This window comes from Malaclemys terrapin, chromosome 6 (assembly GCF_027887155.1).
Source record: "Malaclemys terrapin pileata isolate rMalTer1 chromosome 6, rMalTer1.hap1, whole genome shotgun sequence".
Classification (NCBI taxonomy): domain Eukaryota; kingdom Metazoa; phylum Chordata; order Testudines; family Emydidae; genus Malaclemys; species Malaclemys terrapin.
The window spans coordinates 46,670,876-46,687,775 of record NC_071510.1 but is presented as its reverse complement, the minus strand read 5'-3'; the positions used below and the strand labels follow the sequence as shown (position 1 = coordinate 46,687,775).

Genomic DNA, 16,900 nt, shown 5'->3' with positions numbered 1-16,900 from the left:
TGGAACTCAAAGACAAACCTATCTTCTTGTTCCAGGATGCAAACTAGTCTATCTGCCTGAAAATGACACAGGTGAAAGGTCACACCACTGGCTGAATCTCATCCTCTTCTGTCAGTAAGCATTATGGGTCCACTGCTTTCTACTACATAACAAATACTCTTCTTACGTCCTCAGAACAGGCTGTTTCTAACCTGTTAACCATCCATCAGCCATGCTTTGAGCTTGGGGTGAAAAACTTGACCAGCAACCTCAGAGAGAAGATGAGGGATGGTCTGGAGGATGATTGGTTGACAAGCAGCCATTGGATGAGGTAAGGAAACCATATCTGCCTTGGTCAGAACCACCACAATAACTCTGGCCTTGTCCTTCCTTATCTTGATCAACACCTTGGATATTAGAGGAGTTGGAGGAAAAACACATACAAATCCAACATCCAATGAAGGAAAAAGGCATTTCCCAAGAAATGGTAACCCAGTCCCCCTCTCCGAGCAGAACTGGAAACACTTCCTGTTTCTGGCCATGATGAACAGATCTATCCATGAGATGCCCCAACATTTAAATATGTAATGGCGTACAATGGGATCTACCTCCCATTTGTGATTTTGAGAGAGGTGTCTGTGGAGGGCATCTGCGGTGATGTTCTAAATGCCTGGAAGGTAAGCTGCTGAGATTTTGTATGCACCAATTCCAGAGTCTCACTGCTTCAGCGCAGAGGAAGGGTGATCTCACGCCCCTTTGACTGTTGATATAAAACATGCATGATATATTGTCAGTCACAATCTTCATATATTTGCCCCGATCAATGGCATAAATTGGAGACAGGCATTCCTGACTGCCCTGAGTTCCAGGAACTTGATGTGTAGAGTAGTCTTCCGAGATGACCACCTGTCGTAAGTTGCGTGAGTGTTGAGACGTGCTCCCCATCCCAATAGGGATGCATATGTTATTATGACCATTAGAGACAGTTGAGTAAAGGGGACTTCTGTGCAAATATTGTGAGGGTCTTTTCACCACTTGATGGACTTCTTCATGACAGAAGGAACTGAGAATAGTTTGTTCAAGCTGTGTTTGCTTGGTGAATAAACAAACAGTTCCAAGCCACCCATAAAGGCAGTGCATGTGCAATCTCATGTGGCTTATCACAAAAGTAATACCTGCCATATGTCTCAATAATTGGAGACAGTTTTTGACTGATGTCTGGGGATTGATTTGGACTGTAGTGACTAAATTCGATAGGGTTGTAAACCTGTGAGTAGGAAGGTAGGGTTCGGCCACTACCGCATTAAGATAAGCTTCTATAAACTCCAATCTTTGCACCAGGGTCAAGGGGGACTTTGAAATAACAATGGCCACTCAGAAGGTTAGAACGAGGTCTCACTGTAGGAGCATCCCTTTTACTACCAATTGTCAAGATATGGGAACATGAGGATATCTTTTCTGAGAAGGTAAGCCGCTATCACTGACAGAACCATCAAAACCACTCTGTGAGCAGAAGACAGACCAAACAGAAGCAGTCCGTATTGAAAGTAGTTTTGACACAGAGTGAAACATAGGAAATTTCTGTGGGAAGGGTGAACTGCTACATGGAAATATGCATCTTGTAGGTCAAGAACTGAGAACCAATCCACTAGGTCCAATGATGGTATTATTGCTGCAAGTGTTAGCATTTTGAATTGCTGTATCTTCATAAGCCTGTTTAGGAGCCTTCGATCTAGAATGGGTCTCTACCCACTGTTCTTTTCTAAAACCAGTAAGTACCTGGAATAAAACCCCTTCCTGTGTGTTGTACAGGAACTGGTTCAATAGTACCTACGTTCAGGAAGGAGTCTATTTTCTGTTCTAGAAGATGCTTGTGAGAGGGAAAATGCCTGAAGAGGGACAGAGGGAACTGAAGGGAGGGAGGGAGGGAAGTAAAGTGGATGGAGTATCCTGCTGATATGATCTCCAAAACACACTTGTCCATAGCCTGTCTGAAGTGAGGAAGACAGTTCCCAAAGCAGTGAAGGCAGATGAACCATTGCATCTGGTCAGGAGTACGGGAGACAACTCAAAACATTGACTACTCCATCAAAATTAGTGTTTCGATGATGAAGGTTGAGAGATCGATGCCTGTACAGCAGACAGACTTTTTCTGGAACATCTGCCTCATTCATTGGAGTTCATAAGGGCTCTAGAAGCTGGAGACAGGACAAGATTTCTGTATTGTCTGAGACTTACTAACTATTCTTTTATGAGCAGTTGTGTAAATTCCTAGAGAAAGCAGAGTGGCCCTGGAATCTTTTAAAATATGTAGAGACTTGACGGTATTCTTCACAAACAATTTTAAGCTGTTGAAGGGAAGGTCCTCAACTGTATTTTGGGCCTCTCTTGGAAAACTTGAGAGCTGAAGCCAGGAGGCCCTTCTCATGACAACCACTGTAGAAACAGAGTAAGCAGCTGTTTCATAGGCATCCAGAGAGGCCCTCAGAGATATTCTGGCAAGAAGCTGACCCTTTGTAACGGATTGCCTAAAACTGGTCCCTCTGCCCTGGTGGTAAATGTTCAACAAATGAACTGAGTAGTAGCTGTGATTATATTTCAATAATATATTCAATAGGTGATCCTAAACTGCAGAGTCACAGATGAATAAGATCTGCAACAAAATAAAACAAGACACTTCTGATCTTTGCCGTATGTCATTGGATTTAACACAGTGCTGTCTTCCACGTTCATTTATAGCTCAACAACCAGGGAGGAGTTGGGAGAGAGATGAGGAAATAGAAATTCCGAATCTTTAGATTGGACATAAAATTTCTTATCAGCCCTTTTATGGGTAGAATTTTGTGGGTAGAATTGTCGCTGGGTTATACCAGATTACTTTTTGCAGGATCCAACAGAGCCTCATTAATAGGTAGTATAATTTGGGTAGATTAAGTTGTACGCAGAATATCTAGCAGTTTTTGTTGTGACGCCTTAATCTCTTCAAGTGGTATTTGTAATGGGTCTGCTATGCTTTTAATGAGGTCCTGGAACCGTCTGAAGTCGTCAGCCAGGGATGGTGGAGGAGGCATGACTGCTTCATCTGTGGTTGAAGAAGAGATATTGGTTAGCAGGGTGATCTCTGTCTGTTCTCACCTCCTGCTCCTCGAAAGTCCCTTCTTGTGGTTCAGGCCTTCTAGAGGGAGAGGAATGCAGGGGTGGGGAGGAATTTTCTACTTCTATGAGCAATGAGTGATGCTTAGGGTCCAAGAGAATTGTTGGCGGTATGCTGCTGATGGATCCAGTACAACCATTGAGGGGGTCCATATGGAATAGGTGGGGGCACCCATGAGTGCTCAGATCATCAGGATGGACCTTGAGGGTGTCTTTCTCAAATTGATTTCATCTTCCTAGAATTCTCCAGAAAAATACTTGTCTGATAGTGAGGAGTGGAGCCCTGAAGCAACATTGGAGAAGTCAATGAGAAATCCCCATCGCTATCATCTTCAACATGACTTTGTAGAAGTGGAGCATCAATAGAAAAAGATGGTGATGCCATCAGTACTAGGTGAATATCTGGAGAAGTAGAGGTCTCTATCAAAGAGGTGTCAGGCATCTCTCACTGTGACGTCTCATGAAAATTTAACTCCAGTGGTACTGACCGAGGTGGCAGCCGTGACTGTGGCAGAGGAAGTGGACAGTACTGCAGGCTTTATGTGCTCCAAGGTGTGTCCACTAGATGACACTCAGATCTTCGGCAGTGTTGCAATGGTAGGTACTGAGAGCCTGGGTGATTCTATTGGTACTGACTTAGAAGAGGTAGTCTTCTTCTCCTTGTTGCCTCGATCCCCTGAAAATGTTAATGAACTTCTGGAGCTGGAACCCTTACATTCTTTGGGGTTAGTGCTGCTTACAGTACCTGAGGACCTACAGCTTTGTGGGTACTAAGTCAGGAACAGGGGGGGAGGCGGGGGTAGAGGGGAGATACCGAAGTAGCAGCCTCAATTTGCGACCAGGGTTTCTTTGAGGTATATTCCCTACCTGGGGAACCAGAGCTCTGCTCCCTAATGACTTTTTGAGAATATTTGAGTTTTCCTCTTAGAAGCTCTATGGGAGAGTTGTGTGGTAATGGTTTAGGAGCTCTATTTGCTCAGAGACAGGTATAAGGCAGGGCGGGGGACGTCTCCGTGGCTTGGGTGAGAAGCCAAATGGATGGAGCTCTTCATCATGAGGAGGTGCAATTTAATCTCCCAGTTCTTTCTGGTTCTCGATTTTAATGCCAGACAAAAATTTCACTTTCCCCAAAAGTGAGACTCCCCAAAGCATGCAAATGGATGCACTAGGAATGGTCCCGTAGCTCACTAGGATAGACTTCTGGCACAAAAGGCAACATTTAAAACCATGAGAGATGGGCATACCCTTCCAGAAATCTAATGAGAAAAAACCTGAAAGGACAACGGTCCTTACTACTTTTAGCTATTATTAACTACCACTACTACAACTAACTAAGCTAAGTGAAATTATGGGTGGAGAGAAACTACAGTGAAGGAAAGCTCAACTCTGACACTGCTGAGGCTCCATCTCCAGCAAAATGATTGAGAAGGAACTGAGGGCAGTTCACCCACACAGCTGTATATACCCATGGTAAAGAGCACAAGGCTGAGCAGAGCATATGCGCAGGTCGAACAGGCACTGCTACCTAAAATCTCCAAATGCACAGGGCGCACACATACACATGAAATGGAGCAATCATAGTGACACTACCTGAAGAAAAACAAAAGGTAATAAATTAAAATTATCAGATCAGGAAGATATACCTAGAGGGGTACCCTCAGGATCAGTGTTAGAATGGATTTAATCATCTGAAAGAGGTATTAATTAGCATGCTAATGAACTCCAGAGTTGATATTAAAATGAAAGGTGATGGGAACCCCAACAAGCCCAGAGAAATTAGAAACATAGAAAACAAAATGAAATTCAACTTAGAAAAATGTAAGCAATCTGGAAAAAAAAAATCTGAAAACAATGATGCACAAACAAAAGAAGAACCCTGGGAAGCAGTAATGCTGAAGAGAATTAAGGATGATAGTTAAAACAAATTCAATATGACTTTGCAGTATATATAGTGCAAAAAGGCCAATGCATTTCTGGATTGCACAAGCAAGTGCATCAAGGAGAGGGTGGTAGTGGTCCTTCTCTATGCGACTCTAGTTTGATAAGACATCAGTTCAGTTCTGGGCAATACATTTTCAGAAAGATTCCAAAAGAGTAACTCAGGCAATCAGGAGGCTAGAAAAATTGACTGATGAGGAAGGGTCTTAAGAGCTAAATATGTATAGCTAGGGTAAGAGAAGGCAATAGGCAGGAGACATAAATGGATATAAATCCATTATATTTAAAGACTGAACACTAGGAAGTGGTGACATTATTTATGAAGATATAACTAGCGACTATAGTTATGAGTAATGGAATGAAAAGTAAAAATTTAGACTGCTATTGGGATGGAGGGAAGCTTCCTGACTACAGAGTCTTCCAAGAGAAGTATTGGATGCACCATTGCAAAGAACTAGAATGGACAAAGCACTAGAAAATGTTTTAATCAGGAATAATCCTTCATTGCCAGGGAATGGTATGGGTGATCTAGGTCTTTTATATCTCTAACTTTCATGATCCAGAAAAGATACAAGAATTAGTCAAAGTGGTTAGATAAACGGTAGATGCAGATTTTCTAACACATCTATATTATAATCTCCAAAATTATGTAACACTGTTTTTTCCAAATGTGTTTACCTTCATTTTCCCACTGTACTTTGGATCAGAAATTGTTTCAAAGGCTGCATCTTTGCTCAGCTGGACAAAATCTGGAAACTTGGAAAATACCTGGCTGCATACCCTTTTGATATGTTCTTCCTATAAAAAAGGCAGAAAATGTGATCATCACAAACAAGAAAAATGAAGTTCAATATTAGAGATAGTTTGGTCCAGCATTAATCTGTGAAAGAGTGAAATAGGCTAAAAGAGCACATTCTTGATGACACTGGAATTAGTAGTAAATTTATAAAAGTGCTCAGTACAAAAGCATCTGACAAGAATAAAAAAAATTGAGGTTTTAGCTTAAAGGATAAGAGGCTACATGGTTAAATATGAGAATTCTAGTAACTAGAGTCTGCCCAAAACACAAGATAGTCCTCTCTCCTATATTAAAGAAAATACAAGTGCATTGCCTTACTTGGAAAAATACCAATGGTGGACTTTGGCATACATTAAAGAGAGCATTGCAAAATTTTCATTCCCTAATGGAGAAGTTCCCAACCTCTCAAGATTATGAGGAGGATCATTAATTTTCTGATCTCAAGTGCCACAATGGAAGATATGGCAGCAGACTGCCTCGCAAACCTTTCCCCTCCCCCCACCCTTTTTTTTTTTTTTTTAAACTATTATTTGTTTAGTACAAACAAAGCTGGAGCTGGTCAAAACACAAATATCCTGTCCCAAAGAATTTACAATCTAAAGGACACACAAAAAGACACTGAAAATACAGAGGGAAGATTAAGAAAGGTTTTTAAATCAGTATTTATACTATAACCTCACTTCTTGCTGGCTCCAAAGAAGAGTGATTCTTTAGGAACAATATCAGAAAGGAGAGGGCAAACAGACTGGGAGGTCAGAAGAAAAAAAAAAAAAAAAAAAAAAAAAAAAAAAGCAGCAATGGGCTAGAATGGGAGGAGATGACAATAAAGTATTAAGACTGATCCTGAGATACTGAGTTCAATGGGAGTGAGGGTGCTAGGTACCTTGCAGGGCCAGGCTCAAAAATACTGACTGATGGAACTAGAGCCCAAGTTTCCTGCTATCTTAGATTTTCCAGTTTGCTTACTAGCTGTAATTGTCAATATTTTAAATCAGTCTTTTGTGTACAGATATAATCAGACAGGTATCAACTGGCACACATACAGTAAATAATCATGGGGAATGAATTCACCATTAAATAATACTGCAATGCTAGCCTACTATATCATACCAGTAACTATTTCAAGCACTGCAGCATACTGTAATTTCCATAAACCATTTGAACTTTTAATTTTTTGTCGTAACAAAAAAACCCACTATTCTTCCAAAGCACGTCCAACAGAAGCGATATTTAAATGACATTTAGGCACTTACTATGGTGATAAGTATAAGTATAAAGTCCTGGACTGCGAGGTGTAACACTTTTCAAAGAGGGACCGCCTTTTTGAGGAAGCAAATTGCCAAATTAAGCCAGGAATTCTGCACTTTTATCCCCATGAGGCCTCTAAATGAGGGTGATGACATCCCCTTTCTATTTTACTCATTTGTGATCTTAAAGGTATATTGCAACACTTAAAAAAAAAAAAAAGTTTCTATGCTGCCTCTGTCTTCACTTGAGGGAAGAAGTGAATTCCAAGAAAATATTGGTGTGCCAAAATCAGTTTAGATTCACAAATTCCCCCTTAACATTCTAACAATTCAAGCTGACACGGTCTTCTCCTTGCCCCTACTTTGATAAGAGTATTTCTTCTTGTGCTGTTCAAAGCAATTCAGCTCTCTCAAAAGAACATAGTTCTTTTGGAAAGCAAATGCCCTAAAATATTTTCTATTTTTTACAAAGAAGCCCACCCAGGAGAAATTCTTTTGATAAACAAAAAAGTTACAAGTAGTTGTCTCTGACATTATTTGAACACTAAAATGTCTGGCTTATCTCAATAATTACTGTTCCCAAAACATCACCAGAATTCAATTTTTAAAAATTACTCATGACTAAATAAAAAATACTGCTACTGTTGAAAACTATCGAATAAGGGTTGATCCTGCACTATAAAAGTCAATGGGAGTTTTGCCATTCAATTTTATGGGAACAGGATCAGACACCAACCACTAACCAAAATACTTCAATTCCAGCTAGCTAGACAAAGAGATGAGGGTAAATAAAGTTGAAAAGAAGTGGCCAGTCACAATTATAGCTAGCTGCTACAATAAGACTTTTTCACTAAAAGGTTTCTCCCTTTGTTTCAAGACTTTGCTGTTCAGGCAGATCCAAACCAACCTGAAGTTTGCTGGTGTTCTCGGTCTGTAGTAGAGCAGCATGATTAGCAACCTTCCGAAGGATTGTCAGGTAACTGAAATACAGTGCCCTAATTGTTTCACCATGGGCATTTGTCTGTAGAAACAAAGAAAACAAAAAAAGCAAGAATGCTTCCTAAAAGTACAAACAACCTAGAAAAATGTAAATATCCAAAAGTTATAGATATTCTAACCATATTTATTGGCAGCTGGCAGAATCAGGGTTCTAGAACTCTAAGATGAGAACTACCATTTTCAGCAGAGAGTGTATTTGCGATTTCTAAGTATTTTTTAAAACCTCTTCTACACAGATTAATATGGAAACCTTACTGATTTTATTAAAAATGCAGCATGACAGAAAATACCTACAATTTTCCTGCATTTTGTAACAAAAAGTATTAACGGAAAAGATTTCTTTAGAGCTGACGCCAGGCATAGGCAAGCTAAGCAATTGTTTAGGGCCCTGAGCAGCTCAAAGGGGCCCCCTATTAATTATTGGTATGTGTTGTGTGGTGGGGTTCCAAAAATATTCCTGCTAGCACCGCCTCTGCTTCAAGACAACAATGTTGTTTATATTTGTTCTTACATATTACAGAACATGTAATTTATAGAAAGCTAGGGTGACCAAGAGGCCATGTAACACATCATAAGAAAAATAGAAATGTTACAATCTATTTAAATTCAAATTTAAACCACAGCTGTTTTAATGGCATCTTACCCAACAACAGCTAATAGTTTTCTTTCTGAAAACAAACTCAACAATATTTTACCAACATAATAATAAACATAATATAATTAAAATGACTTGAAATATTTATGCAAGGTTTTCTGCTGCATCAGCTATGACATCAGATAATTGTGTTTTCCTGGTTATGGCTGACCGACTTTAAACATGTAAACATGCCAAAAATAACAGTCAGTGCATATCATTGAAGTTATTAGCCGACAAATAATAAAAATGATAGCTTTAGCACTTACACTCCATTTCCAATATTATTCTTAAATGCATACCATAACATTTTAACTAGTGCCCAATCATGTTTCCCCCTTCTCCCTCTCAAATTGCTAGATTTCATGGGTAACTTCAGGAAGTTACTCTATAGCAATCTATTGTACACTTAAGCATCCAGGATGTGGTCAAGGGCTTCCAGTAATTTTAGGTGTCATTAGCGAACTGAATGAAATGGAGTGTCACTTTTCTCTACAAAACATCATGAGACATAGAAGCATGGAAAGAGCTAATGTTAAAATTGATGAAAAACCAGCAGCATACCCTCATAATGTAAAATGTATTAATAAAATAAACAATCCAAAAGCTGCCTTACTGTAAAAAGCATTTCAACAAGAGATAAAATAGATAGGGTTATCACACTGAAGCAAAGCTGAAAAACATTTATAATGTACATGAGGAATAAATACACTATATAAAAGTGTGTCATTGGCCAGTATTATATGCTCATTTTACTATTATTGTAAAGTGTGTATTTGAATAATGATTTTCCATTACAGGACAACTTCTGCAGAGTAATTACAAATGTATGCTTATAATTTGAATCTCCTGCTATTAGAGCTGGAAGAGAACTATAGGTCATTCAGTCCATCTCCCTGTCCCATGCAGGTTGTTCCCTACTGTATCTTTTCTAATGTTTTACCACAGCTCTAAGAAGGCTATTCCACAACCTAATACAGCTCAAGTAAGGAAGTTATTCTTGATATCCAACCTAAATTTTTCCATTCTTAAAATTTGAACCAGTTGGTTGAGAGAAGCTGTCCATAATGCTCTCAACCCAGACTGTAATAGCTCTTAAAATATGGGTGTCAAGAGCAGAGCAAACTGAGTGACCTGGAGACATAGATATGCCTAGACAATAAAGGGTGAGGGGGTACATGGAAGAAAACATGAGAGACTTCAATAAGTTAAAAGTAACAGGGAAGCTGACAAAACAACAGAGTATTTAATGTAAAGATAGAATACATGGGAATTTAGAAAAAAATGCATTGCTTAAATTGGAGAAGTAAAGACTGGGAAGAATACCAATCAGCCAAAAAGAGTGCAGTTTATTATTTTGAGAATCATAAAAAAGAATAAATTCAAAGCAGACAAGAGACTACAAGAAGTCTTCAGTAATTGCTACTTCAGGGAACAGCAAGACCAGTGGAGCTTGAGGCAACTTCCATCACAGCACTTCCATCAATAGTTTACAGATGACCTGTGTCTCAATCAGTTTGGTTTATTTTGTCTAGATTTTTAAGTTAACAAGCTGCCTGAAGTTATATGATTTTATTTCAGATGTAACCATAGAATAAGCAGCATCAGCACTCCCACGATATTTTAAGGGGCAAGGTTATGGGTTTGCTGAAGTAACCATCCAGGGTGCAGTTCTTGAGTTTAAATTGACAGAACAAATTCTTATCAAAGCCTCCTTCTGAATATCTTCTCCTTGCATGCAAAGTGCAATGGATGTACTGAGTGGAAGATCACAAGGGGTCAGTGGGTACAGTTAAGTCTGAGTTAATTTGAAATTATGCAGTTAAGTTAAACTATAACTAACTTTAAAAAGTTTCTTCCCCATGACCTCCAATTAACTGACACTATATTTATATTTATAACTGGAGTTTAATGGCATTTTTTCCTGAAGTTCAGTATTTTAATAGTTTTCCTGTATGTACAGTATATTTTCCTTGGTTTGTTCTTTAAATTGATTTCCCTATTTTTCAAAACAAATTTTTATTGTTTAATAGATTTTGTTGCCAGTGTATTTATATACATATATCTTTTGTTCCACTTTCCCTTGTGAATTGTTACATACAGATTAAGACAGCCCCTTCTTTGCAGAAATAATCATTTGTGAATAGTGACTACCGCTATCTCTTATCCTAATTAGAGACAGAGAATGTGAGAATCTCAGCCACCAACGTGTCATAACTATCAGCAAATATTGGCTATTTAATGGCAATGACCAAGTAACGTACTTATCTTTCATCCCTCACCTTGGATTATTAAACAAATATAAAAAGGGATCAAAGAATTTCTATTCTGCCCTCAACTGCTACAAAAGTTGTGTGAGCAAAGGTGAGAGAGAGCCTGTGCATCTAGGGGAATAGTGGTTTTGGGGGATGCTCCACTCTGCAACCCCTCTTTTGGTGATCTATTAGGAACAAGACCTGCAAAATAGATAGGGAAAGTCATTCTCTGAAGCATGCTCCTTCACATTGTCCAAACCAGCAGGTGGAGCGATGCAAGTTACTGCACCTCCTGAAATCTAGACTGTGAAAATACTTACTTTGTAACAACAATTCTTCCTTTTTCGGCCACTGCTACAACTACAGGGCTCCCATGCTCGCAGTACTAAGCTCACATCTTCTGTTGCCAACACAGCCTGATATACTTGTTTCTGGAACTCTGTTAGGGAACAGTATACCATCTGCCAAGATAGAACCCCAAAATACAATTGTATGCAGCATACAGGAAAAAACAACAAAGACGAGAATAAAAATATAAAACAAAAATGTTAAAATACTAAAATTACGGAAAATGGAAAATAAACTGGTAGATGTATAGGTAGTAACAGGGCATTTTTCTGCTCCCAATAAAGAACTGGAGGCTGATGTGCTGAAAAAATGTGTGAAAATATGGTCAACAGGTAACTGTGGTAATTTTAAGACTTTTTTTTTTTAAACCAATTCTATTAGCAGTATTAAAATCAATCATTCTGTAGTTTTACTTCCACTACATTTGCTTTAGGATTTTTTTCTTTTTTTTTTTTTTTTTGGGGGGGGGGGGAGATGAGTGAAGGGTTTAAAAGGCCTAGCCGTAAAGGTTCTTGCCCACTTAGTCAGAATGGTTTATTTGCCTTTTCCTTTCGCTCCCCTTCGGCACTAACTATTGTAGAACACTTCTACAGTCAGGGAAGATAAAACAGTCAAATCTAAGGAAGCCATTGATACCGAGAGTCACAGGAATGAGAGAGAGAGGGGGGGGGGGGGATCTGTACAGTGGTGTGTCCAAAACTCTTATCCCTCCTCCCAAAGACCATGGGTGGCATCTCCATGACATCTTTGGTCTTAACCAGCAGGAGACACAAAATCCCAAGATCACTTCTGAACCTAGGCCACCCACATAGCAACAGCACCATGCTGTGCTATAATAATACAACAGTAACTTGAACATATACTCACATTAACAAGAGAATGAAAAGAAATAAAACCTGCTAGATTTAGAAAAGCATCTGACTGACATTTGTGTTAATCTTTCCTTTAGAAGACACAGTTTGGATGACATTATTACAGGCTCTGTATGAAGGACAAAACAAAATCTAGAAAAACAGCTGCAAGCGAATGTGTTTAATTTATTAAATGTATTTGTGCTTGCCGGCTAGATAAATTCTCATATTCATCAAAACATCCTAGTCATGATGATTAAAAAAAAAAAGTATGAATTCTTAAATTATGTTTATGCCAGCACTAAAGAAACAGCCACAATTAGACACAATTAACTTAAAAAAAAAAAATAAAAACCATTTTCAAGTATTCTATTAAAATGAATACCAAAAAAGGGGAGGATTGAGAGTAATTGTCTTTTAACAAGTCTTAATTTATATATTATCAGACTTCACATCCTGCATAGGCTTTCATGAGATCAAGGCTGCACACAGAAATGTGTAGCAGATATTAGACACATAATTACAACTGTGCATATAAATTAAGCATCTGGACGTGTTAATGGTCAGTCAAATGCCCTGCTGGTCATTTCCATACTCAGATAACTCAATCTGAGCATGCAATCACAGTAATTGTGTGAACAAATTAAGTGTGCTATTGCATGTGCATTTTTCCTCACCACCCTGGACCTCTGAACTCTTGAAAAATCTGACCACAGAACCATGAACTACTAGATACACTATACAAAACAACACTGATATATATGATAGCAACCAAAATATGATATATTTATTAGTATTTTGTAAAAATAGTCACTCTTACTCTGTCTTCCTTCTTTGGCAACTGATCACTAATAAAAGCCTTAGTACGTCTCAGGAACCAGCCAGACATTTTTCTTGCTAGCTTCTGCATGGCCTTTCGACCTGTTGCTAGCTCTCTTTTAGTTGCGGTGTGCCTCTGGCCATGCTCCACTGGATCAGAAAATTCCTTCTTGAAATGTGTTCTGCTACCTAAAAGTCCGGGTATAGCCCTAAAAGAAATACAATAGCAGCAGTCATTTGCTGAACACCAATGCAGAATATCCTCTTCCATTGACTAAAAGCATATGAAATATTCCTGACTAACAGTGACAGATCTTAAATCAATCAGCAACAGTGAAATGAATAAATAAGATTCCTGTATATAATAGAAACGTATCATTCTACTTCCAGACAGTCAGACTTTCCATATACTCACTGTCAGCCTAAATTTAGGCACCTAAATCCCTATACAGGCTTTTCAGTAATAATGACTCAATCTTCAAAGGAGCTCAGTATCTGCAGGTCCAATGGATGCTGACAGGTGTTACGAATCAGGTCACTATTATTTAGGAGCTTATTTAAGGATTTAGGTGCCTGAAATTTAGGCACCCAGGTTTGAAAACGTTGACTTTGATTCTTTCTGCTTTAATTCCATCCGGTTATACAGATATCAAATAGTTTAATGAATCTGAATCTAAAAGAAAACAACAGTAATTATTAAACTCATTAGGCCTTTCCTGAGCAATACTCCCTATTGGGTAATCCAGTCTAACACCATCTCAATGTTTTAGTTGCTTGGATTTTACATTAAGCTTTGCTACTAACTCATCCCCTTCCTGACATTTCAATTCAGCCCACAATTGCTCCATATTTAAGATTTTTAAAATTGTAACTAATAAAAGATTACTTTGCACTTTCCATTCCCTCAGCTGGGTTCTTTTTTCCCCTCTTTGGGGCAGGGACTGTCCCTTCCTATATATTGCACAACACCTAGCACATTGTGGGCACTACTGAAATATGAATATACACCTCTACCCCGATAGAACGCTGTCCTCAGGAGCCAAAAAATCTTACCGTGTTATAGGTGAAACCGTGTTATATCGAATTTGTTTGATCCGCCGGAGTGTGCAGCCCTGCCCCTCACCCCCTCTCCCCCCGGAGCACTGCTTTACCGCGTTATATCCAAATTTGTGGTATATCAGGGTAGAGGTGTATAATTAATCATCATGAGGACACACAACACTCCTAGCTACATGAATGTGAGTTGTGCACTTTAGACAAAGCAGGGAGCAGAGTGCCCAAGACTAGGAGCTAAATAATTATTCTTATCCTGTTATGTGTGGGGTGGAGTGGGAGCACCACAGGCCAGGGAAAGAAAGAAAGGACCACTGGAAAGAAGTTAGGAGGGGTAACAGTAAGAGAAAAGAACTCCTCCCCTGCTTACCAGTACCCAAAAGAGTGAGGGGACAAGGAGAACCAGATACAAGCTATCCAAGACTAATGTAAAAGATGGGTTATTCCAACAGTTTGGGGGCAGTGCCCTGGTGGGAAACCACATGTACTTCATGTGACACAAGGCAGCAGACACAAGGCAGAAGTGTGATGGGATTCCCACTATGGCCCTGTTTCTGGACATTGCTGAGCCTCATACATCACCACCCTGTCACTTCTCTGGATAAGTCTCAATTAAAAAATTAACTTCTTACTTACCAGTCCACGACGCACCATAGTTCTTTCATGTTGTTCTGAAGAATGGTTCCAGTAAGACCTATACGAACATTGCATTTTAAAGCCTTCATAGTCTGGGTTATTTGAGCCTTTGGATTCTTGATTCTGTGTGCTTCATCTACAATGACAGCTGACCATTCTAGGCTGTGGATCAACAGTTTCATGTAGCGGGTCACTTGCATTACCTCACAAACATGTACTTAGAATTAGCTGTGCTTCCTCAGAATTGTTGACTAAAAACAAGTGACTTAAAAGAAATGCCATCAACTTTAAAAAAATTCAAAGACAAGTCCAAATGTAACAAGTAACACTTAATATTATTGTAACTGAAAAAAGTATCACCCATTTTTTCAGCTAACTTTATGCATTTTACATCCTGTTGGGTGTACTCAGTTCACTATAGTCCATTTGTTCAGATCCTTCACACAGATAAATGCAAGAGAAATAATGTTTCAGGAGACAGAAACATTTGGTTTTACCATCACATACAATGGGACTTAGGTGTAGAGATTTTTAAAATTCTCTTTAAAAAAAAAAAAATTCCTCAGTTTTCAAGATGGCAGTGTCCCTTAAACTGTAGTTTAAGAGGCATCTGGCTCCCTTTCTTGAGCATTAACTCAACTGTGCAATGAAAAATAAGCATCAGAAAATTGTACTCATCAAGTTTTTTAAGCTTGCACGAGGAGAATTTGATTACGTTCATCCATCTGTTATTCACATGTAGTTTATTTTTACTTTGCTACAACTAGAAATTAGGCTGGTTCCAACCCGACAGCTAGCTGAGCCACCCACTATAGCTAGGGCTGAACCAAACTCAGGGCCATGAAAAATCACGTGTTGGACTCTGAAATCTGGTCTCCCCCTGCGAAATCTGGTCTTTTGTTTGTTTTTACCCTATACTATACAGATTTCACAGGGGAGGCCAGCGTTTCTTAAACCGGGAGTCCTGACCCAAAAGGGTGTTGCGGGGGGGGTGGGGGGGTGTCAAGGTTATTTTAGAGGGGGTTGCGGTATTGCCGCCCTTATTTCTGTGCTGTCTTCAGAGCTGAGCGATCAGAGAGTGTAAGCTGTTGGCCAGGCGCCCAGCTGCAGCAGTGCAGAAGTAAGGGTGGCAATACCATACGATTGAACCCTTACTTCTGTGCTGCTGCTGGCGGCAGCTCTGCCTTCAGAGCTGGGCTCCCGGCCGGCAGCCGCTGCTTTCCAGCTGCCCAGCCCTGAAGGCAGCAGCGCTGCCAGCGGTAGCGCAGAAGTAAAGGTAATAGTACCGCAATCCCCCCTACAATAGCCTTGCAACTCTCCCCCCCTTTTACACACACACACACACACACACACACACACACACACAAAATTCCTTTTTGGGTCAGGACCCCTACAATTATAACACCATGAAGTTTCAGATTTAAATAGCTGAAATCATGAAATTTATTATTTTTAAAATCCTATGTCCATGAAATTGACCAAAATGGACCGTGAACTTGGTAAGGCCCTAACTATAGCATTGCTTTCATAGGCTACTGCCGTTCCTATGATTAGACTTATCTTTTAAAAAATTAATTTAGCATATTGACAAGACTTTGTGGCCAAAAATATGAACTATTGCCAGTCACGCTATACCAGTTCTGTGAAAGAGAAAGACTGACTGTCTCCAGGGCTATTAACCCAGCAGCTTTTAATACCATTAACTCCACTTTTTAAAGATTTTTTAAAAAGTGAATTTAATAATTATAAAAAGGTAGCAGATTGAGAATCCTGTTTACTGAAATCTTCCATTTCCCCCACATAACAGGTACAGCATGGGTAGCAGCAGTAGGGAAAACATCTTTATTAGTGAGTCTGAAATATGACTTGAAGGGATCAACTGTAGGGATGACATGATTGTTCATTTTCTTTGGTATCTCTACTGCCAATGATATTGGGGGGACTGGTTAAGGGGTTGGAGGGATGTGGAAGGGAAAGCTGCATATCTAGCAGCAAGGGAATTATGGACAACTTTTCCAAAAGGAATTTGAACATCAGCAGCCATTGCCTGGTAACAACTTTTGGTCACTATCAGTCTGGACCACAATAAAACCCCATGATCTAAAGGTGAAATGATTCATATCACATTACTAATCCTGAGTCATCCAGCCCCCAGAGAGATTTATTTAAATTCAAATGTATAATCCAGG

The 16,900-nt window shown here is 39.3% G+C and overlaps 1 protein-coding gene across 2 annotated transcripts in view; it reads right to left on the bottom strand.

Annotated features, from left to right (window-relative positions):
• Positions 1–16,900, bottom strand: part of LOC128839594 (DNA excision repair protein ERCC-6-like 2) — a 63,889-nt gene that overhangs the window by 28,305 nt on the left and 18,684 nt on the right. For both annotated transcript variants that reach the window (XM_054032700.1, XM_054032701.1), the window contains exons 7-11: positions 14,712–14,873; positions 13,024–13,231; positions 11,325–11,465; positions 8,024–8,137; positions 5,749–5,868 (exon numbers count right to left, since the gene is read on the bottom strand). In XM_054032700.1, the coding sequence (XP_053888675.1) occupies positions 5,749–5,868; positions 8,024–8,137; positions 11,325–11,465; positions 13,024–13,231; positions 14,712–14,873 (745 nt within the window). The remainder of the gene's footprint in view (positions 1–5,748; positions 5,869–8,023; positions 8,138–11,324; positions 11,466–13,023; positions 13,232–14,711; positions 14,874–16,900) is intronic.